General features: G+C 47.5%; 1 protein-coding gene across 1 annotated transcript in view; it reads right to left on the reverse strand.

The window, feature by feature from the left end:
* The window catches only part of LOC138666094 (golgin subfamily A member 6-like protein 22), a 190,631-nt gene that overhangs the window by 124,725 nt on the left and 42,656 nt on the right, over positions 1 to 23,250 (reverse strand). The window contains exon 5 of the mRNA XM_069754224.1: positions 8,269 to 9,312. Within this exon, the coding sequence (XP_069610325.1) occupies positions 8,269 to 9,312 (1,044 nt within the window). The remainder of the gene's footprint in view (positions 1 to 8,268; positions 9,313 to 23,250) is intronic.

Consider the following 23,250-nt stretch of genomic DNA (forward strand, 5'->3'; position numbering starts at 1 on the left):
AAACTGGACGCGGCTGTTGCAAAGGCGTCAAAAAAGGCCTCATTACCCTTTGAGGATATGGGAAACCTCAAGGATCCTCTGGACAGAAAGGCAGATATATTCCTTAAAGGTACCTGGGAGATGGCGGCTGGATCTCTCAGACCAGCCGTAGCGGCAACATGTACGGCCAGATCTTTAATGGTCTGGCTAGATCAGTTAGAGTCTCAGCTTAAGGACGGTACATCCAGGGATACTATTCTGAAGGCTCTACCGACCATCCAGAATGCTGCAGCCTTCCTATCGGACGCATCGGTGGACTCTGTCAGAATGGCGGCCAGAGCGGCAGGACTATCCAACGCGGCTCGCAGGGCCTTGTGGCTGAAATGCTGGTCAGGTGACATTCAGTCTAGAACCAAGCTCTGCGCCATTCCGTGCGAAGGACAATATCTCTTCGGTCCAACTCTGGACGAGTTGTTGGAAAAAGCAGGGGATGACAAAAAGAAATTCCCCAGTCTATATTCATCTTACCGCCGGCCCTTCAATCGAAGGAGATTTGGTCGCGGGAAAAGACGCGGGTCCTCTCCCACTAGAGAAAGTTTCAGATGGGAAGACAGACGCGGTAGAGGTACGGGCTATAAGTTTCGCCGTTCCTCAAAGGATCAGAAAAAACCGGACCAATGACTAGCGATCCCTGTGGGGGGTAGACTGTCAGCATTCTCTTCAGCTTGGCTTGACATTACAAACAGTAAATGGGTCAGAGGCATCATTACTGAAGGTCTAAAACTGGACTTCAATCACTGGCCTCGTGAAAAATTTAAATTAACCCCTTTACGTTCCTCCCCCCTTGAGCAAGCAGCCCTGGAAGCAGAGGTTATCAACTTATGTTCCAAGAACGTGCTGATTGAAATTCCGGAATCAGAAAGAGGAAGGGGATTTTATTCTCCTCTTTTTCTGATTAAGAAACCAGACGGATCTTTTAGAACGATCATTAATCTCAGATGTCTTAATGAGTTCCTGGTCAATGAATCATTTAAAATGGAAACAATCAATTCAGCAATAAAAATGTTGTTTAATCACTGTTTCATGGTAGTGGTAGATCTAAAAGATGCATACTATCATGTTCCAATACATGAACACTTCCAGAGATTCCTGAGGGTAGCTGTGTCAATGGGGGGCCAGATTCGCCATTTCCAGTTCAGAGCTCTTCCCTTCGGCTTATCAGCAGCTCCTAGGGTGTTTACAAAGTTAGTGGCCGAAGTCATGGCACACTTACGAGAGTCTGACATCCTAATTATTCCCTACTTGGATGACTTTCTTATAGTACGGAGCTCTGAAGACCATTGCCGTTCTCAGCTAGAGACAGCCACATCCGAACTTGAGCATCTGGGGTGGATCGTAAATTACGAAAAATCTCGTTTACAGCCCCAGAAAATACAAAGATTTTTGGGACTATTGTTAAACTCAGAATCCCAACAGTGTTGTCTTCCACCTGACAAGTTGTTACATATCCAACAACAGGTGTCTAGGGCAATTGATAAGCCATCCATGACCCTTAGACAGGCTATGTCACTATTGGGTTCTTTAACCTCTTGCATTCCCGCTGTCCGTTGGGCCCAGTTCCACACCAGACCATTACAATCCGAGGTGCTGGTTAATGATAGAATCTTACAGGGGTCCCTGCAGGATCAGATTACCTTAGGTCCAAAAGCACTCACTTCTCTTAGGTGGTGGCTAGACAGTAAAAACTTATCGGCGGGAGTTCCCTGGGTGTCACAGGTAACACGTGTGGTAACTACAGACGCTAGCCCTACGGGTTGGGGAGCACACATGGATGACATGATGGTTCAGGGTCTATGGTCCCCTCCCCTAACATCAGCCTCCTCCAACCAGAAAGAGTTAATGGCAGTAGAGCTTTCAGTGAAAAAATTCCTCATATATCTACAGGGTCATCATGTCAAGATCCTATCGGACAACCAGGTGGCGGTCGCATACATAAATCATCAGGGTGGAACTCATTCCGAGTCACTGATGAGAGTGGCGGATCGTCTGTTCCAGACAGCAGAAAATCACTTCTTATCCTAACTGCTCTACACATAAGAGGAAAAGAAAACATCAAAGCGGACTTTCTAAGCCGCAACACCTTGAGACAAGGGGAATGGTCCCTAAACAATTACGTGTTCGATCAGATCGTCCACAAATGGGGACATCCAGAAGTAGACTTATTTGCAACCAGGGACAACCGGAAGACAACAAAATTTTGTTCCCTAAATCCCAGAGAAAATCCTCTGTCGGTAGACGCTTTTCTGATCAGATGGGATTTTCAACTGGCATATGCATTTCCTCCACTAGGCCTGATACCCTTAGTAGTCAGGAAGATAAGAGAAGATCGAGCCAGAGTTATATTGATTGCCCCATTCTGGCCCAGAAGGGCCTGGTTCACTTGGCTCAGGATCATGTCAGTGGAGGACCCCTGGGTACTTCCGGACATTCCAGACCTGCTCTACCAGGGGCCGATCAGCCATCCTCAAGTAAAGAATCTCCATTTAACGGCATGGATTTTGAAAGGGCGTTACTAAAAAGCAAAGGGTTCTCCCCGAGTCTAATTGAGACCCTTATGAAAAGTAGAAAGCAAATAACCACAACAATCTACGCTAGGACCTGGCGGAAATTTCTGGCCTCTTCTGATTTTAATTTAGAAGAGGGATTACCTATTAAACAAATCTTAGAATTTCTGCAAAAAGGCCTAGAGCTAGATCTATCCACTAGTACTCTAAGAGTACAGGTCTCGACCCTAGGGGCTCTATTTTCATGTAACATCGCCAATAATTATTGGATCTCAAGGTTCATTAAAGCTTCTATTAGATCTAGACCCATACATAAAGATAGATCTATGCCTTGGGATCTCAACCTAGTCCTGTCAGCATTGACTAGAGAGCCGTTTGAACCATTACATTCAGCTTCAATTAAGGCCCTATCTCTTAAGACAGCCTTTCTTGTGGCAATTACATCTGCTTGTAGAGTTGGAGACATACAAGCGCTCTCCAGGGTATCCCCTTATACAGAGTTTCTACCAGACAGAGTAATCCTCAGACCAGACCCAGCCTATTTACCGAAAGTGTCATCACGGTTTCACAGGACACAGGAGATAGTTTTACCATCCTTCCTTCCCAATCCCTCCAACCCTAAAGAAGAACTACTCCATACATTAGATGTTAGGAGATGCCTGCTAGAATACATCTCTATTACTGACACTTGGAAGAAAGATAATGCGTTGTTTTTATCTTTCCAAAACCCTAGAAAGGGACTTAGGGTATCAAAGTACACACTAGCAAAGTGGATTAGGGAGGCTATCTCTTTGGCTTACACTGCAGGTGGGGGTCCGGCTCCGCAGAATCTGAGGGCGCATTCCACCAGGGCCATGGCTACATCCTGGGCGGAAAAGTCTGGAGTATCAATCGACCAGATATGTAAGGCGGCCACATGGTCATCCCCGTCCACCTTCTTTAAGCACTATAGGTTGGATTTGGGGGCTTCCTCTGATCTCACATTCGGGTTAAGGGTGCTACAGGCCATAGTCCCTCCCTAAGGAAGCTTACATCTCTGTAATTCTCTCGTCGTGCTGTCATGGGAGTCCGAGTAAAGCATTAAGCTACTTACTGGTAGCGGCATTTCTCGGAGGCCCATGACAGCACCCTTAGTTCCCTCCCTATTCACGTGGGGGTTGCACTCCATATAAATGTATATATTTCACAATATGATACCAGTCCCAATAGATGTCTGCTATTTTTGTATATAATCTGTATATAGTGTATATTTTTGTGTACCACTAACCGCGGTAGTCCTCTCAAGACTCTGAAATACAACTGAGGCAAGGGAGAGGTACCGCCCTTTTGTATCTGTAGGTTTCCTGTTCCTAATGGGCGGATCCCCTCTCTCGTCGTGCTGTCATGGGCCTCCGAGAAATGCCGCTACCAGTAAGTAGCTTAATGCTTTTCTTTGGCACTTGGCAACAGGAGAATCTGCCAGTACCCTTTCGTTAGGTCCAGGGTGCTGATGTATCTGGCTGACCCTAGCCTCTCAATGAGCTCATCAACCCGAGGGAATTGGATATGCGTCAAACTTGGACACCTCATTCAGCTTTCTGTCATTGTTGCAAAATCGCCACTCTCCATCGGGCTTCGACACAACAATAGGGCTGGACCAACCGCTCTTTGACTCCTCGATGACGCCCAGGCTCAACATTCTCCTCACCTCCTTAGAGATCACCTCTCGGCGGGCTTCGGGAATCTGATACGGCCTCTGATTTATCCTCACATGTGGTTCAGTCAGGACCTTGTGCTTCACAACCTGCGTTCAACTCGATTGCTCCATAAACAGGTCCCGGTTCCACTGAAGCAGCTCACGGCACTGTTGTTTCTGGGCTAGTGACAGTGCGTCTGCCACTGTGACATCCTCAACCCTAGCTTCAGGACTGGCTCCAAGGCACACAGCCTCTCTTGGTTCCGGTCTCATCACGGTTTGAGCAGGTTGATGTGGTACCCTTGGTACAGCTTTCGCCTCCCTGGTTGGTGAACCTTGTAGTTGACGTCACTCAACTTCTTGACCACCTCGTATGGCCCTTGTTACTTGGCCAGGAATTTACTTTCAATGGTGGGAATCAACACCAACACCCGGTCTCCAGAGCTAAACTGTCTCAGCCTTGTGGCTCGGTTGTAGACCCTTGCCTGGGCTTCTTGTGCTTGAAGGAGTCTCTCCTTCACAATTGGCATGACCCTTACAATTCGGTCCTGCATTTGGACCACATGCTCAATAACGCTCCGTTGGGGTGTAACTTCTGCCTCCCAGGTCTCCTTTGCAACATCTAGAAGTCCAAAGGGGTGTGGTCCATACAACTGCTCAAACTGTGAGAATCCAGTAGACAACTGAGGAACTTCCCTGATTGAGAACAACAGGTATAGCAGAAGGCAATCACAGTCTCAGCCATCTCTCTCCATGACCTTCTTAAGCATTGACTTCAACGTGTTGTTGAATTTCGCCACCAGGCGGTCTGATTGCGGATGGTACACTGACGTGCGGAGTTGTGTAATCTGGAGAGCCTTACACAACTCCCTCATTACTTCGGATATAAATGGTGTGCCTTGGTCCATCAGGATGTCTTTCGGCAGGTCAGTCCGAGAAAAAATATGGAATAACTCTCAGTCTATGCTCCCGGCTCAGGAGTTTCTAAGGGGTAGCGCCTCCGGGTACTGTGTTGCATGGTACATCACAACTAGAATGTATTGGTACCCCCTGGTGGACTTAACCAGGGGCCTTATAAGATCCGTGGCAATCCTGTCAAATGGGACCTCTATAGTGGGCAATGGCACTAGGGGGCTTCAGAAATGGGAAACAGGAGCTGTAAGCTGACAAGTAGGGCCGGACCGGCAGTAGTTAACAATCTCTCTGTGACACACAGGCCAGTGGAACCTCCTAATGACCCACTCTAGTGTTTTGTCTACTCCCCGATGTCCACCAAAGATATGGGAATAGGCCAGGTCTAATACCCTATGCCTATAGGGACCTGGTACTAATAACTGCACTACCACTTCTTCTCTTAGCTTAGTGTGGAAACCTGGTGTCAGCCTCCGGCTCTTGGGCAACGCATTTATCACGGTCACATTTTCCAACGCCCCTTTTAGGTTCAGTACCCTGAAATACGGTGTCTGCAAATTAAGATTCTGGTTTTGGCTTTTATCCTAACTCATGTGACAAGGCTCGTGAAAGAGTCAATACTGACTTTTAGGATTGCTACTTCCTATAGGTGACACTTGAGTTCTGGTCCTCTTCCGCTCTGAAGAGACAATTTGCATACTTCCCAGAGTAGCATTGCGGCTTAAATTTCCTCATCTTGGCATGCTTGACATGTCACTCTCAGCAAGGAGAAATGTTACCCCTTGGATAATATACAGTACAGGCCAAAAATTTGAACACATCTTCTCATTTAAAGATTTTTCTGTATTTTGATGACTATGAAAATTGTACATTCACACTGAAGGCATTAAAACTATGAATTAACACATGTGGAATTATATACTTAACAAAAAAGTGTGAAACAACTGAAAATATGTCTTATATTCTAGGTTCTTCAAAGTAGCCACCTTTTGCTTTGATGACTGCTTTGCACACTCTTGGCATTCTCTTGATGAGCTTCAACAGGTAGTCACCGGAAATGGTCTTCCAACAATCTTGAAGGAGTTTCCAGAGATGCTTAGCACTTGTTGGCCCTTTTGCCTTCACTCTGCGGTCCAGCTCACCCCAAACCATCTCGATTGGGTTCAGGTTTGGTGAGTGTGGAGGCCAGGTCATCTGGCGTAGCACCCCATCACTTTCCTTCTTGGTCAAATAGCCTTTACACAGCCTGGAGGTGTGTTTGGGGTCATTGTCCTGTTGAAAAATAAATGATGGTCCAACTAAATGCAAACCGGATGGAATAGAATGCCGCTGCAACATGCTGTGGCAGCCATACTACTGAATAGACTGTTAGAATTTGTATTATGGCAAGAAAAAAAGCAGCTAGGTAAAGAAAAACAAGTGGTCATCATTACTTCAAGAAATGAAGGTCAGTCAATCCGAAAAATTGGGAAAACTTTGAAAGTGTCCCCAAGTGCAGTTGCAAAAACCATCAAGCGCTACAAAGAAACTGGCTCACATGAGGACCGCCCCACAAAAGGAAGACCAAGAGTCACCTCTGCTTCTGAGGATAAGTTTATCCAAGTCACCAGCCTCAGAAATCGCAGGTTAACAGCAGCTCAGATTAGAGACCAGGTCAATGCCACATAGAGTTCTAGCAGCAGACACATCTCTACAACAATTGTTAAGAGGAGACTTTGTGCAGCAGGCCTTCAAGGTAAAATAGCAGCTAGGAAACCACTGCTAAGGTCAGGCAACAAGCAGAAGAGACTTGTTTGGGCTAAAGAACACAAGGAATGGACATTAGACCAGTGGAAATCTGTGGTTTGGTCTGATGAGTCCAAATTTGAGATCTTTGGTTCCAACCACCGTGCCTTTGTGCGACGCAGAAAAGGTGAACGGATGGACTCTACATGCCTGATTCCCACCATGAAGCATGGAGGAGGAGGTGTGATGGTGTGGGGGTGCTTTGCTGGTGACACTGTTGGGGATTTATTCAAAATTGAAGGCATTCTGAACCAGCCTGGCTACCACAGCATCTTGCAGCAGCATGCTATTCCATCCGGTTTGCATTTAGTTGGACCATCATTTATTTTTCAACAGGACAATGACCCCAAACACACCTCCAGGCTGTGTACGGGCTATGTGACCAAGAAGGAGAGTGATGGGGTGCTACGCCAGATGACCTGGTTTCCATAGTCACCAGACCTGAACCCAATCGATATGGTTTGGGGTGAGCTGGACCGCAAGATTGAAGGCAAAAGGGCCAACAAGTGCTAAGCATCTCTGGGAACTCCTTCAAGATTGTTGGAAGACCATTTCCGGTGACTACCTCTTAAAGCTCATCAAGAGAATGGCAAGACTGTACAAAGCAGTCATCAAAGCAAAAGGTGGCTACTTTGAAGAACCTTGAATATAAGACATATTTTCAGTTGTTTCACACTTTTTTGTTAAGTATATAATTCCACATGTGTTAATTCATAGTTTTGATGCCTTCAGTGTGAATTTACAATTTTCATAGTCATGAAAATACAGAAAAATCTTTAAATGAGAAGGTGTGTCCAAACTTTTGGTCTGTACTGTATGTGTGAAAGAATTAAATGAATAAAACATACAAAAGCAGCAAATTAACAATTACAGATGCGTCAATAAGTTCTAATATATGAGCATGATATCATTTATAAAATTCATACTCTGGGCTGTTTTGTGTTCAGTTTAATTATCCAAAATGCCTCTCTCAACAGAATCCTTTTACAAGGCTTTCCGATTGGATATTTTTTAATCCTTTTTTTTGCACTATGTAGCATCATCAGGACAGAACGGGAAGCTTCTGAGCATGTGTGTCCTTCACCCAAGGTGGATATCTACAGGAGAAACAGCAGGGAGCACCTCTACAGATGAGAATGTGATGACAAAATTACACCTTCTATCATACTAAATGACACTATATTATCTATCCCACTATTTCTAATCACACTATTTGACACTATACTAATTGATGTATATAGTAAGTTCACTTCTTTTCAGTTTTGAACAATATTATCAATAAGACAAGTCCTTTGAAATCAATGTTTGTTTCTTTAAACACCAGCATAAAAACAGTACTATTCCATGACTTACTTAAACTGTCCGCATACTTTGCTTGACCCAAGTCTGATCCACCATATAATGCTTTCTTACTAGGTGATGGCGTCTCTCCAACATCCTTCTTCCAGGCCACAGAGTTTGACAAGTCCCACGAGTCAGATGCTTGATAGACTATGTTCTTACACCATGCATCTTTTCTGGCATTAAGGTCAATAATCTTAAGTTCTTCAGATCTGTTCATCAAGCCTGCATCCAATGCGTCTGTCGGACAGTCTTTTGTTCCTGTGCTAGAAGCACTCATCACAAGGTTTATCTTTTCACATCCAATTTGATCCACATCTGTAGAATTCTCCTCATACAAATATGTATTCCGCTCCCTGAAATCCAGATAATTGTTGGTTGATGGTGAAGTTTCAGTCCTGCTCATGTTTTCGCTTACCGCAATGTTCCCCGTATGAAGAAGTGGCTGATGCTCCTCACCAACTCTTGATGACAAGTGGCTTACAACAGAACTTCTCTCCACACTTGGTAGACTTGATATTGGAGTATGATTTGCTTGGCTTAGCCTTGAAATCTGACCACCTAAAGACTCCACACTATTTTTCCTCTCTTGGCTTCTGTCTGAACCTTGGTCTTCAGCATTTTTGGTGAGGGCTGCTTGCAAGTCATCCTCCAACTCCTCTTTGAACTGTTGAAGGATGTCTTCTCTCCTGGCTGTGTTCAAATGGTCTTCAGGGTTTTCATCAGATGATGGAAGCATTAGTGATACACTTTCAGAGTAATCTACCATAGTTTTCCCACTGTCGTTCTGTGCATTTTCATGAGCATCTGATCTCACTATTGGCTCGACCATTCGTTGTTTAAACTTTACAGCAAAGTCCTCTGTGCACACACTGTCCACAGAGTTGGAATCACTCTGGTATTCGTCCCCCACTGTCTGTCCAGAGCCCAGGAGCTGGGACAGCCTCCATTTGTACTCCTCTTTCTTACTGTCGGTGTGTCTCCTGTGATCTCTAGCATCAGAGGTAACGTCATCTTTAGCATTATAAGAATTCACATCATGCAGCTGCTGTTTATCTGCATAAAAGACGGAGAGGGTATAAGATAACACAGTTATTGGTGTTATAGCTCCTCCGTGTACTATCCAATGGTCTTATGAGTCAAGGCATTACTAAATGAGGCACATGAAAATGCGCAAAGAAAATTCTATTTGTAGCACAGAGATTTTATTGAACGGCTACATCAATAACCCCACACTGCAAACACATAAGAAATAATAGGCGAGGTAGCACGGATTAAAAGGGTTTTTCACCTCTAAATAGTTCAACCTCATTGGCTTGCTATAGCTAAAAGTAAATAAAATTAGCTGGACTCCCCCTGCCCTGCTCAATCAGGGGTGCACCAATGCTCCTCAGATGCTGCTGCGGTGGCTTCACAGCTACACTGCATATAACCACTGAAGCCAATCACTGAGCTCAGTGGCTCTGTCTATGTAGATGGCTCCTCTGATGCTGCTATATTGGCTTCACAGCTACACTGCATATAACCACTGCAGCCAATCACTGAACTCAGTAGCTCTGTCTATGTAGATGGCTCCTCCATTGGCTTGCTATAGTTAAAAGTAAATAAAATTAGCTGGACTCCCCCTGCCCTGCTCCATCAGGGGTGCACCAATGCTCCTCAGATGCTGCTGCGGTGGCATCACAGCTACACTGCATATAGCTACTGCAGCCAATCGCTGAACTCAGTGGCTCTGTTTATGTAGATGGCTCCTCAGATGCTGCTGCGGTGGCTTCACAGCTACACTGTGTAACAACCCTGCTGGCATCACTGCATGGCCTCCCATCCCCACCTGCAGTACACTCAAACTCACTTACTTCTCTGGGCCTTGTTGTGACTTCTCTCTGCTGCCAGCTCCATGCTGTGTGCCTCATGTCTGCTGCTTGCTCTGCGCATGCTCTGTCTGTGTGCATAGGGGGGCAGCGCCGGCAACTCCTGTGTCTTATTGAGACTGTGTGCACCTTGCCAAGGTGTCCCCGGCCAATCATCATGAGGCTTCCTGTATTTAAGACATCCCCACCCATTGGTGGGGGCCTGTGCAACTTACTCCCTCAGTCAGTTCTTAGCTGCTGAGGTGCCAGGCCCTGTCTCTGTTACTCTTATGTCCGCCACCCAGGGAGGCGTTGTACCCTGGTCTGTGTCCTGTGTATGCCATCCAGTGGGGCCTCGTACCTTGGCCTATAACCACCACCCAGAGGGGCGTCGTACATGTCTCTGTGCCTTGTCCTGTTCCTGACTGTCTTAGCCTAGTCCTGTTCCTGTGTCCGTTTATATCCCTGCCTTGGTTTCCTTTCTCTGCTGTGCATACTCTGTGTCTTGCTTTGCTCTGCTTTTGGCTCTACTCTCTGCGACCTTGCTTTGCTCCTTGCTCTGTATTCTGTGACCTTGCTCTGCTTTCTGTGGTTTTGCTCTGGGCTCTGCACTCTGTCTTGCTCTGCACTCTGACTTTTCTCTGCTCTCAGCTCTGCACTCTGTGGCTTTGCTCTCAGCTCTGCTCTCTGTAGCTTTGCTCTGCACTCTGACCTTGCTCTGCACTCTGTGGCTTTGCTCTGCTGCTCCGCTCAGCTCTCGCGCTGCGGCTCCGCTCCTTGCGGTTCTACGTCTCTTGCTCTTAGCTTCGCCTCCTGCGTTTCTGCACGTGGCTCCGCCTCTTGCTCTTGGCTCTGCCTCCTGCATTTCTGCACATGGCTCCGCCACCTGCTTTTGGCTCCGCCTCCTGTGTTCCAGCACGTGGCTGTCTCCTGCTCTTGGCTCCGCCTCCTGCGTGTCTTCACTTGGCTCCGCCTCCTGCGTCTCTGTTCTTGGCTCTAGCTCTTGTGATTTCACTCTGCATCCGCTCTTGCGGTCTTTCTCTACCTATTCTTAAGTCCTTCTGTCTGAACAGGTTCTTACCTGTTTTACATGCCTGCCTGCAGACCGGTCCCTACCGGTTCTTCCAGTGTACCAGCCTTGTCCACCAGTCCTGCTAGAGCCAGCCGTACCTGCCTGCCAGCCAGAGAGCCAGCTGTGCCCGCCTGCCAGTGTCTCTGTAGTACCCGTACCTGCCTGCCAGAGAGCCAGCCGTGTCTGCCTGCCAGTGTCTCTGTTATACCCGTCTGCCTGTGTCCCAGCCATGCCCGCCTGTCTGCCAGAGTGCCAGCTGTGCCCGCTTGCCTGTCTATGTTCCGTTCTCCAGTGGGATCAGCAGCCACAGCCAGACACCACCCTGGTGTAGCACCTGGTAGCTACCTGCCGCACAAGTCTGACCTCACCATCAAAGGCTCCAGCGAATACCAAGGAAGCTACTTAGTTACGCCCCTTCCAGGGTAGTCTGGTCTGTGGTCCAATGGGGCCACACCCCCGTGCCAACCAGTCTGGGCGCGAGCGTCACAGTTTGCACAGGCCATGGTTCTTGCTGAGTCCCATGTCCTTTCGTTCTCGGAGCAAGATGCACCAATCTTTAATAAACTTTTGGCCTATGAAAAGCAAGCTCCTGCGGATCCGCCAAGGTACTATGGGGATCCGAAGCAGTGCCGTGTGTTCCTGGAGCAGTGTATGCAGAACTTCGAATGGCATGCTTCTGCTTTCCCCTCTGATCTTTTCAAGGTTGGATACATAATGTCCTACCTAGCAGGAGATGCTTTGCTATGGATCAACCCCTTCTTTGAAGCAGGGAATCCCATCATCAGGGACTTGGAGGCCTTCCTGGCCGTCTTCCGTAAAGTCTTCAATGTGCCTACTTCTGCGTCTCCTGAAAAGTCTTCCCCTCCAAGCTCACAGAGGCGGTCCAGACGAAAGAAACATGTGGGTAAACCGTCGCTTCCGTCCATGACCGTCCAAGACTCATCTGTTCCACAACCTGCCGAAGCAGCCACCCGAGCAAGATCCAAGAAATCTAATAAAAGGGGGCTGGCAAATTTCAAGCCTGAATCTGGTGCTGAGATTGAAATACGGTATCCCTGTGGTTGTAATGAACATTCAGATGGTCTCTGCCCTGTGAAGCCTGTACTCCAAAACCCTGGTCCAGTAGGAGAGGCTGTCCCTGGCAAGAGTACTTCCTCTCCATCAAAGTTAATGTTTCTCTGCCTTCTGGGAGCTTTGGTGTGTTTAAGCTGCCTATCATACGGAATTGGTGTATGATCTCCGTTCTACAGCTCCAGAACCCGATGTGGGCATTGTCTGATAATGGCCGAGCCCTGCTAAAGAGCAGTCAAGTCCTGCAAGGACAACTACAGCTCCAAGTTGGAGCCTTATACACGAAGAAGTTTGTTTTCCGTATGCTGTCTGTTATGCCCATTGGTCATTCCGAGCCAAGGACTCTACCACCCGCTCTGGTCAGGAGTTCTAGTAAAGTGCTGCGTTTGAATCTACCCAGTCTTGAGAAGTGTCTGGTTCCCATGCCTCAAAGACAGTTAGCATGTCATCATCTTCTTCAGCTGGTCTGCTAGTCGTCGAGTCAAGGTGTGCTGTCGTCACCGAAGATGGGGAAGCGGTGACGATCGCTCCACACATCTCCAACGACTATACCTGTAATCTGTTCCCAGGAACATCTCTGCCGTTTGAACGATTTCTTCTGGACAATGGGCAGAAGATGGTTCCCATGCGGATACATTCAGCATCCTTGTGGCCGGCTGGTGAAGATTTCAAAACAGAAGTTTGTTCACCTCAATTTTTCTCTGACCCGGTGGAGGTGTTGTTCTCCACACTCATCACCAATGACTTTTCTTGTGTTCCGTACCTAAGAACAGCTCTGCTACGTGTCCGGCTGGTGAAGATGTTAAGACAGCAACATTCAAGTCCCTGTTACCCATGTACCTGGAGGAGGTGGCCCAGCTCATTGTGGAAGCTAACCCTGTTGAGCACTAAGAGACTTTGCTTTCTGAGATTCCTGATAAACCGCCTGCCTTATTCTACCCTGAAGATGTCATGTTGGCCTGGACTGTGTGTGGACCTATTCTTCTTCGGCAAATCATCCTGGCGAGCTTGAAGAAGAGGGGCCGTAAAGAGGGGGGGGGGGGGGGTACTGTAACAACCCTGCTGGCATCACTGCATAGCCTCCCATCCCCCAACTGCATTACACTCAAACTCACTTACTTTACTGGGCCATGTTGTGACTTCTCTCTGCTGCCAGCTCCATGCTGTGTGCCTCATGTCTGCTGCTTGCTCTGCGCATGCTCTGTCTGTGTGCATAGGGGGGCGGCGCCGGCAACTCCTGTGTCTTATTGAGACTGTGTGCACCTTGCCAAGGTGTCCCCGGCCAATCATCATGAGGCTTCCTGTATTTAAGACATCCCCACCCATTGGTGGGGGCCTGTGCAACTTACTCCCTCAGTCAGTTCTTAGCTGCTGAGCTGCCAAGCCCTGTCTCTGTTACTCTTATGTCCGCCACCCAGGGAGGCGTTGTACCCTGGTCTGTGTCCTATGTTTGCCATCCAGTGGGGCCACGTACCCTGGCCTATGTCCGCCACCCAGGGGGGCGTCGTACCCTGGCTTGTGTCCATGTCTCTGTGCCTTGTCCTGTTCCTGACTGTCGTAGCCTAGTCCTGTTCCTGTGTCCGTTTATATCCCTGCCTTGGTTTCCATTCCCTGCTGTGCATACTCTGTGTCTTGCTTTGCTCTGCTTTTGGCTCTTCTCTCTGCAACCTTGCTCTGCTCCTTGCTCTGCATTCTGTGACCTTGCTCTGCTCTCTGTGGCTTTGCTCTCAGCTCTGCACTCTGTGTCTTGCTCTGCACTCAGACTTTGTTCTGCTCTCAGCTCTGCACTCTGTGGCTTTGCTCTCAGCTCTGCTCTCTGTAACTTTGCTCTGCACTCTGTGGCTTTGCTCTGCGGCTCCGCTCAGTTCTCGCTCTGCGGCTCCGCTCCTTGTTCTTGGCTCTAGCTCCTGTGCTTTCACTTTGCATCCGCTCTTGCGGTCTTTCTCTACCTATTCTTAAGTCCTCCCGTCTGAACAGGTTCTTGCCTGTTTTACATACCTGTCTGCAGACCGGTCCCTACCGGTTCTTCCAGTGTACCAGCCTTGTCCGCCTGTCCTGTCAGAGAGCCAGCCGTACCTGCCTGCCAGTGTCTCTGTTGTACCCGTCTGTCTGCCTGTGTCCCAGCCGTGCCCACCTGTCTGCCAAAGTGCCAGCCGTACCCGCTTGCCCGTCTATGTTCCGTTCTCCGGTGGGATCAGCAGCCACAGCCAGACACCACCCTGGAGTGGTATTTGGTAGCAAGTCTGACCTCACCATCTGAAAGCAATGATTGGCTGCAGTGCTTCCATGTGCTGTAGTTGTGATATCACTGATGCAGCATGTAAACAATAAATGGAGCAGCAGCAGAGAGGCAACATCGTTACTGTTAATGTTAGATTTGTAACTACCGTGTGCTGATGGGGTGAAAAAATTTACAGAAGGAAAATTCATAAGTGCGGAGCCTCTTGTATGGACTTCACTACTGAGTGATTCTTTGCTGATGGAATAGGATAGTACTTTTCTGCACGCTTTATAAATATCCTAATAGTCTATCTAAGCTACATTCCTAAAAGCATACTTAAAGGGGAAGTTCATCTTTAAGAATACACCCCTAGTAGGATGGCAGATGAAGAGTCGGTTGTGTTTCCACATGTTTCCAGAGGTGCCTGGATCCCAATAACAAAACATGAGCACATACAAAAGCTTATGGTTTTTTTTCAAAGACTTAAAGGGAATCTATCAGTAGGTTTTTATTATGTAATCTGAGAGCAGCATGAGGTAGGGGCTGAGACACTGATGTGTCATTTATTAGGCTGTGTGCTGTTGTTTCAATACATTAAATGTTTTATGGGTAGGAGATTATTACTGCAAGACTAGGTGCCCCGTGCATCCTGGTCCAACCCTGCCCCCCGCACTGATGAGCAACTTACTGTCCATATACAATGTATAGAGAAAGCTGCTAATCAGGGGGGAGGGCAGGGAATTGCTGCACCCAGTGACACTGAAATCAGGGTCTCCGACTCTACATTATGCTGCTCTCAGATGAGGTAGTGAAAGCTTGGTGACAGATTTACTTTACAATGATTAAAGAGTAAAAAATAAAAATAAATAACTGGCAGCAATTAATGCCAGAAACAAACAAAAAACCCCATTCCTCCCAGAGCCAATGCCAATGCATCAGTTGTATAAGACCTCAGTAAATAAAAGTGATGAGTGACGCTACTGAACGGCTGGTGTAATTCTGCATGTCATCAGGTCAGGGAAATAAAGGGGCGGGGGAAGGGACAACAAGGACCGTGGACTGTTTTTCTCTCTTGTAACATTTGTTTAGCTGCTGCTACGTTTTTTTACAATGTCCTTAAGGGTTTTTCTCACTAAATACATTTTTCCGCACAACAGGCAAAAAAGGTATAGTTACTAGAAGTTTGAAAATTGGAAAAACCCACAGATTTTGGGAAGTCCTGTATGTTAATGGGACTGTAGTGAACATGTGCGACCACTGCTCCATTCACTTCTATGGAGCTGGAGGAGCTTCTGTTACTCACCTTACACTTGAATGGTGGCTATATATGTGTGTGGGCTCCAGTGATCAGACATATGTCGCTTATTCTGCGAATAGGTAATATTAAGTGGACAAAAAACTTTCAGCGTACAATAGACAATGAGAAATACTAACTTCTGCAAGTATCTACTTTTTTTGTTTTTACAATTTTTGCTGCAGAGGGGTAGGAGCCATAAGACCGGCTGCACATTCTGTCATAATGTGTCATAATTCTAATTAAAAAGTTAATTAAGACAAGCAGTGATATTAATACAGACAGTGAGTAAGATGAGAACCACCTAACAGTTAATAAACAGTTAAAGCACCACTCCGGCAGTTTCTTTGGAGTGGTCCTTTAAGTGGCTGGTGGAAATGCACTGCGCAAAGACTGTGGATCTTTTATTTATTAAAGGGGCTGTCTGGGACTTAATAACAGCAGTCCTATTCATAGAACCACTCATAGGTCATCAATATAAGAAGGTTGGGGGTACGACACCCAGCACCCCATTAATCAGATAAAAACTGAGGCTGAGCGCGACCAAAGGACAAATCACTTCAAATGTTATAGAAGGCCACTAGATGGCAGACAAGAGGCAACACTTAGTCTATGACGGGCTTCATTGCGTCCCATAATAAGATGAATTGTACATTTGCATAATGGTAATTATTTCTCTTCCGCTGTGTTTTATTCCTAAAGATAATTTACATACTGGATCATCTCAGATTTCACTTAATACAATTTCTAATCAAATTACACTATAAGCTCCATGTAATTAAGTCTAGGTAACTGTCTGATTTCTGGAAAAAATTAGAAGCCTCAAGTGTTATAGAATAAGAAAAGAAATAAAACCCCTATTCTTCTAGCCCCGGCCGTCCCACCACCGATGCTCTGATACCCCCTGTTCATAATCTACCATCATGTTACCGCTATAGCCAATCAGTGGCCCCAGCGATCACGTGCCGTACTTACTGGTCACATCTGCACTACGGCAAGCGACCACTGAGGCCAATGATTGGCTACAGCGGTAACATGATGGCAACTTACTGTACCAACAAAGACCGTCAGGGACCACAAGAGCTTTAGGGCCAAGAACAGAAAAAATCTGTTATTTTTTTTTTTACATTTGTGGCTTTTTCTATTTTTCCCAGTAATTGTAGAACCAAATATTATTATCATTAAACTGTGAATTTCTGCAATTTGCCCATAAGAAGTCACTAGTTATTTTGCTATGTCCATAGTGTGGCAGTGCAGGTGCTACGTGACATTTCAGGAGAAGAGGCAGATAACGAGGCATTTCTAGGTCTTGGGTTAGGATCAAAACCTGGACTAAAGGCAGATTATTGGTGCTAGGGGAGGGAAGGACGGCTCTCATGTGACACCTCTCTGTCTGAGGCTGGGGACGGCTGTGGAGGCTCCTTTAAGAAGGTCGGGTATACTCCCAACATGGCTCCCAACTACAGGAACGGGCTTTGTATAGGAGTCACCAGAGCCATGAAAAATAATATGGACACAATGTTACGTCTGATGTGGCAGCTGGTTGCCGTACAGCTATTAAGCTATGGAGGGGCTGCTGCCTTCTATTAGTGCCTCCAGACCACCGCCTCCAGACCACCGCCTCCAGACCACCGCCTCCAGACAACCAACTGCAGACCACCGCCTCCAGACAACCAACTGCAGACCACCGCCTCCAAACCACCGCCTCCAGATCACCGCCTCCAGACAACCAACTGCAGACCACCTCCTCCAGACCACCGCCTCCAGACAACCAACTGCAGACCACCTCCTCCAGACCACCGCCTCCAGACAACCAACTGCAGACCACCGCCTCCAAACCACCACCTCCAGATCACCGCCTCCAGACAACCAACTGCAGACCACCTCCTCCAGATCACCGCCTCCAGACAACCAACTGCAGACCACCTCCTCCAGACCACCGCCTCCAGACAACCGCCTCCAGACAACCGCCTCCAGACAACCGCCTCCAGATCACCTCCACTAGACAACCAACTGCAGACCACTGCCTGCATACCACCACATTCAGACCACCACTATTGTATTTTCTCTTCAATCAAGCTTTATAGCTCCATATTTCCTTCTAGATGGTGGCCCGATTCTAACGCATCGGGTATTCTAGAATATGTATGTAAGTATGTACGTCGCGCTGTGAGTGGGGGTTAAATTCCACGCCAATATTGCTGATTGCATGTAAAGAAGCTGCGGAGACACCATCACGTGTTTCTCGACGCAAGCAGTGAATAGCCAGGCCTTTCCCCGGGAAGGAACAACCACGGGAAGGGCAGCATCCTATGAAGGAAAGCCACCTATGCCAAGCATGGTATCCATCCACAGACAGCTGTTTCGGGGTTTTTGCCCCTCATCAGTGTGGAGTAGGAATCTGGCTATTAGGAGCAGTGCCTAGTAAAAAGGCTATAAAGGCACAGATGATTGGCCTCGGGGAGACCAAAACATCCAACACTGCGGAGACACCATCACGTGTTTCTCAACGCAGTGATTCCAGAACACTGCCCCCATCCCTTATGGGAAATATGCAGATGCATGTAAAGAAGCTGCGGAGACACCATCACGTGTTTCTCGATGCAAGCAGTGAATAGCCAGGCCTTTCCCCGGTAAGGAACAACCACGGGAAGGGCAGCATCCTATGAAGGAAAGCCACCTATGCCAAGCATGGTATCCATCCACAGACAGCTGTTTCGGGGTTTTTGCCCCTCATCAGTGTGGAGTAGGAATCTGGCTATTAGGAGCAGTGCCTAGTAAAAAGGCTATAAAGGCACAGATGATTGGCCTCGGGGAGACCAAAACATCCAACACTGCGGAGACACCATCACGTGTTTCTCAACGCAGTGATTCCAGAACACTGCCCCCATCCCTTATGGGAAATATGCAGATGCATGTAAAGAAGCTGCGGAGACACCATCACGTGTTTCTCGACGCAAGCAGTGAATAGCCAGGCCTTTCCCCGGGAAGGAACAACCACGGGAAGGGCAGCATCCTATGAAGGAAAGCCACCTATGCCAAGCATGGTATCCATCCACAGACAGCTGTTTCGGGGTTTTTGCCCCTCATCAGTGTGGAGTAGGAATCTGGCTATTAGGAGCAGTGCCTAGTAAAAAGGCTATAAAGGCACAGATGATTGGCCTCGGGGAGACCAAAACATCCAACACTGCGGAGACACCATCACGTGTTTCTCAACGCAGTGATTCCAGAACACTGCCCCCATCCCTTATGGGAAATATGCAGATGCATCTGCATATTTCCCATAAGGGATGGGGGCAGTGTTCTGGAATCACTGCGTTGAGAAACACGTGATGGTGTCTCCGCAGTGTTGGATGTTTTGGTCTCCCCGAGGCCAATCATCTGTGCCAATCATCTGTGCCAGTGATTCCAGAACACTGCCCCCATCCCTTATGGGAAATATGCAGATGCATCTGCATATTTCCCATAAGGGATGGGGGAAGTGTTCTGGAATCACTGCGTTGAGAAACACGTGATGGTGTCTCCGCAGTGTTGGATGTTTTGGTCTCCCCAAGGCCAATCATCTGTGCCTTTATAGCCTTTTTACTAGGCACTGCTCCTAATAGCCAGATTCCTACTCCACACTGATGAGGGGCAAAAACCCCGAAACAGCTGTCTGTGGATGGATACCATGCTTGGCATAGGTGGCTTTCCTTCATAGGATGCTGCCCTTCCCGGGGAAAGGCCTGGCTATTCACTGCTTGCGTCGAGAAACACGTGATGGTGTCTCCGCAGCTTCTTTACATGCATCTGCATATTTCCCATAAGGGATGGGGGCAGTGTTCTGGAATCACTGCGTTCAGAAACACGTGATGGTGTCTCCGCAGTGTTGGATGTTTTGGTCTCCCCGAGGCCAATCATCTGTGCCTTTATAGCCTTTTTACTAGGCACTGCTCCTAATAGCCAGATTCCTACTCCACACTGATGAGGGGCAAAAACCCCGAAACAGCTGTCTGTGGATGGATACCATGCTTGGCATAGGTGGCTTTCCTTCATAGGATGCTGCCCTTCCCGTGGTTGTTCCTTCCCGGGGAAAGGCCTGGCTATTCACTGCTTGCGTCGAGAAACACGTGATGGTGTCTCCGCAGCTTCTTTACATGCATCTGCATATTTCCCATAAGGGATGGGGGCAGTGTTCTGGAATCACTGCGTTGAGAAACACGTGATGGTGTCTCCGCAGTGTTGGATGTTTTGGTCTCCCCGAGGCCAATCATCTGTGCCTTTATAGCCTTTTTACTAGGCACTGCTCCTAATAGCCAGATTCCTACTCCACACTGATGAGGGGCAAAAACCCCGAAACAGCTGTCTGTGGATGGATACCATGCTTGGCATAGGTGGCTTTCCTTCATAGGATGCTGCCCTTCCCGTGGTTGTTCCTTCCCGGGGAAAGGCCTGGCTATTCACTGCTTGCGTCGAGAAACACGTGATGGTGTCTCCGCAGCTTCTTTACATGCATCTGCATATTTCCCATAAGGGATGGGGGCAGTGTTCTGGAATCACTGCGTTGAGAAACACGTGATGGTGTCTCCGCAGTGTTGGATGTTTTGGTCTCCCCGAGGCCAATCATCTGTGCCAATATTGCTGATTGGTCACGCCTGGCTGGCAGCGACCAATCAGCGAAGCATGGTTGAAATCACGGACCAATTCGCGGCCGGACTGCGTATCGATGATTAGTCGTGCCCAGCCAACCGCGACCAATCACCGAAGCGGTGTTTAAATCCTGCGGCAATATCGCTGATTGGTCGCGGCCGGCCGCGTAGTATATAGCACAGCTACGTAGTATATAGCAGCCACGTAGCATATAGCACAGCCAAGTAGTATATAGCACAGCGATATAGTATATAACAGCCCACGCAGTATATAACACAGCCACGTAGTATATTGCACAGGCAAGTAGTATATAGCACAGCGATGTAGTATATAACACAGCCCACGCAGTATATAGCACAGCCCACGCAGTAAATAGCACAGCCACGTAGTATATAGCACAGGCACATAGTATATAGCACAGCGATGTAGTATATAGCAGCCATGTAGTATATAACACAGCCCACGTAGTATATAGCACAGCGACGTAATATATAGCAGCCATGTAGTATATAACACAGACAGCCACGTAGTATATAGCAGTCACGTAGTATATAGCAGCCATGCAGTATATAGCAGCCACATAGTATATAGCAGCCACATACTATATAACACAGCCCATGTAGTATATAGCAGAGCCCACGTAGTATATAACACAGGCCACGTAGTATATAACACAGGCCATGTAGTATATAACACAGCCCACGTAGTATATAACACAGCCCACGTAGTATATAACACAGCCCACGTAGTATATAACACAGCCCACGTAGTATATAACACAGCCCACGTAGTATATAACACAGCCCACGTAGTATATAACACAGCCCACGTAGTATATAACACAGGCCACGTAGTATATAACACAGCCCACGTAGTATATAACACAGCCCACGTAGTATATAACACAGCCCACGTAGTATATAGCACAGCAACGTAATATATAGCAGCCATGTAGTATATAACACAGACAGCCATGTAGTATATAGCAGTCACGTAGTATATAGCAGCCACGTAATATATAGCTGTTATGACCTGGTGGTCAGGACAATAATGGACCTGGTGGTTAAGAGCACACGGAAAGACCTGATAGTTACTGATAATAAAGAACGAGCTCTGGGACGTGGGAACTCTGCTGACCGCAATCCCTAATCCTATCAAACACACTAGAAATAGCCGTGGATTGCGCCTAACACTCCCTATGCAACTCGGCACAGCCTAAGGAACTAGCTAGCCCTGAAGATAGAAAAATAAAGCCTACCTTGCCTCAGAGAAATTCCCCAAAGGAAAAGGCAGCCCCCCACATATAATGACAGTGAGTAAAGATGAAAATACAAACACAGAGATGAAATAGATTTAGCAAAGTGAGGCCCGACTTACTGAACAGACCGAGGATAGGAAAGGTAACTCTGCGGTCAGCACAAAAACCTACAAAAAGACCACGCAGAGGCCGCAAAAAAGACTCTCCGCACCGACTCAAGGTGCGGAGGCGCTCCCTCTGCGTCCCAGAGCTTCCAGCAAGCAAGACAACAATAAAAATAGCAAGCTGGACAGAAAAATAGCAAACCAAAGAAATACAAGCTGGAACTTGGCTTCTGCTGGGAAGACAGGTCACAAGAACGATCCAGGAGTGAACTAGACCAATACTGGAACATTGACAGGTGGCATGGAGCAAAGATCTAAGTGGAGTTAAATAGAGCAGCCAGCTAACTAATTAACCTCGTCACCTGTGGAAGGAAACTCAGAAACACCCACCAGAGGAAGTCCATGGACAGAACCAGCCGAAGTACCATTCATGACCACAGGAGGGAGCCCGACAACAGAATTCACAACAGTACCCCCCCCTTGAGGAGGGGTCACCGAACCCTCACCAGAGCCCCCAGGCCGACCAGGATGAGCCAAATGAAAGGCACGAACCAGATCGGCAGCATGAACATCAGAGGCAAAAACCCAGGAATTATCTTCCAGACCATAACCCTTCCACTTGACCAGGTACTGGAGTTTCCGTCTCAAAACACGAGAATCCAAAATCTTCTCCACCACATACTCCAACTCCCCCTCAACCAACACCGGGGCAGGAGGATCAACGGATGGAACCACAGGTGCCACGTATCTCCGCAATAACGACCTATGGAACACATTATGGATGGCAAAAGAAGCAGGAAGGGCCAAACGAAATGACACAGGATTGATAACCTCAGAAATCTTATACGGACCAATGAAACGAGGCTTAAACTTAGGAGAGGAAACCTTCATAGGAACATAACGAGACGACAACCAAACTAAATCCCCAACACGAAGTCGGGGACCCACACAGCGCCGGCGGTTAGCGAAACGTTGAGCCTTCTCCTGGGACAATGTCAAATTGTCCACCACATGAGTCCAAATCTGCTGCAACCTATCCACCACAGTATCTACACCAGGACAGTCCGAAGACTCAACCTGCCCTGAAGAGAAACGAGGATGGAAACCAGAATTGCAGAAAAACGGCGAAACCAAAGTAGCCAAGCTGGCCCGATTATTAAGGGCGAACTCAGCCAACGGCAAAAAGGACACCCAATCATCCTGATCAGCAGAAACAAAGCATCTCAGATATGTTTCCAAAGTTTGATTAGTTCGTTCGGTTTGGCCATTTGTCTGAGGATGGAAAGCCGAGGAAAAAGACAAATCAATGCCCTTCCTTGCACAAAAGGATCGCCAAAACCTTGAAACAAACTGGGAACCTCTGTCAGAAACGATGTTCTCCGGGATACCATGTAAACGAACCACATGCTGGAAAAATAATGGCACCAAATCAGAGGAGGAAGGCAATTTAGACAAAGGTACCAAATGGACCATCTTAGAAAAGCGATCACAAACC

Source organism: Ranitomeya imitator, chromosome 1, assembly GCF_032444005.1.
Source record: "Ranitomeya imitator isolate aRanImi1 chromosome 1, aRanImi1.pri, whole genome shotgun sequence".
Classification (NCBI taxonomy): domain Eukaryota; kingdom Metazoa; phylum Chordata; class Amphibia; order Anura; family Dendrobatidae; genus Ranitomeya; species Ranitomeya imitator.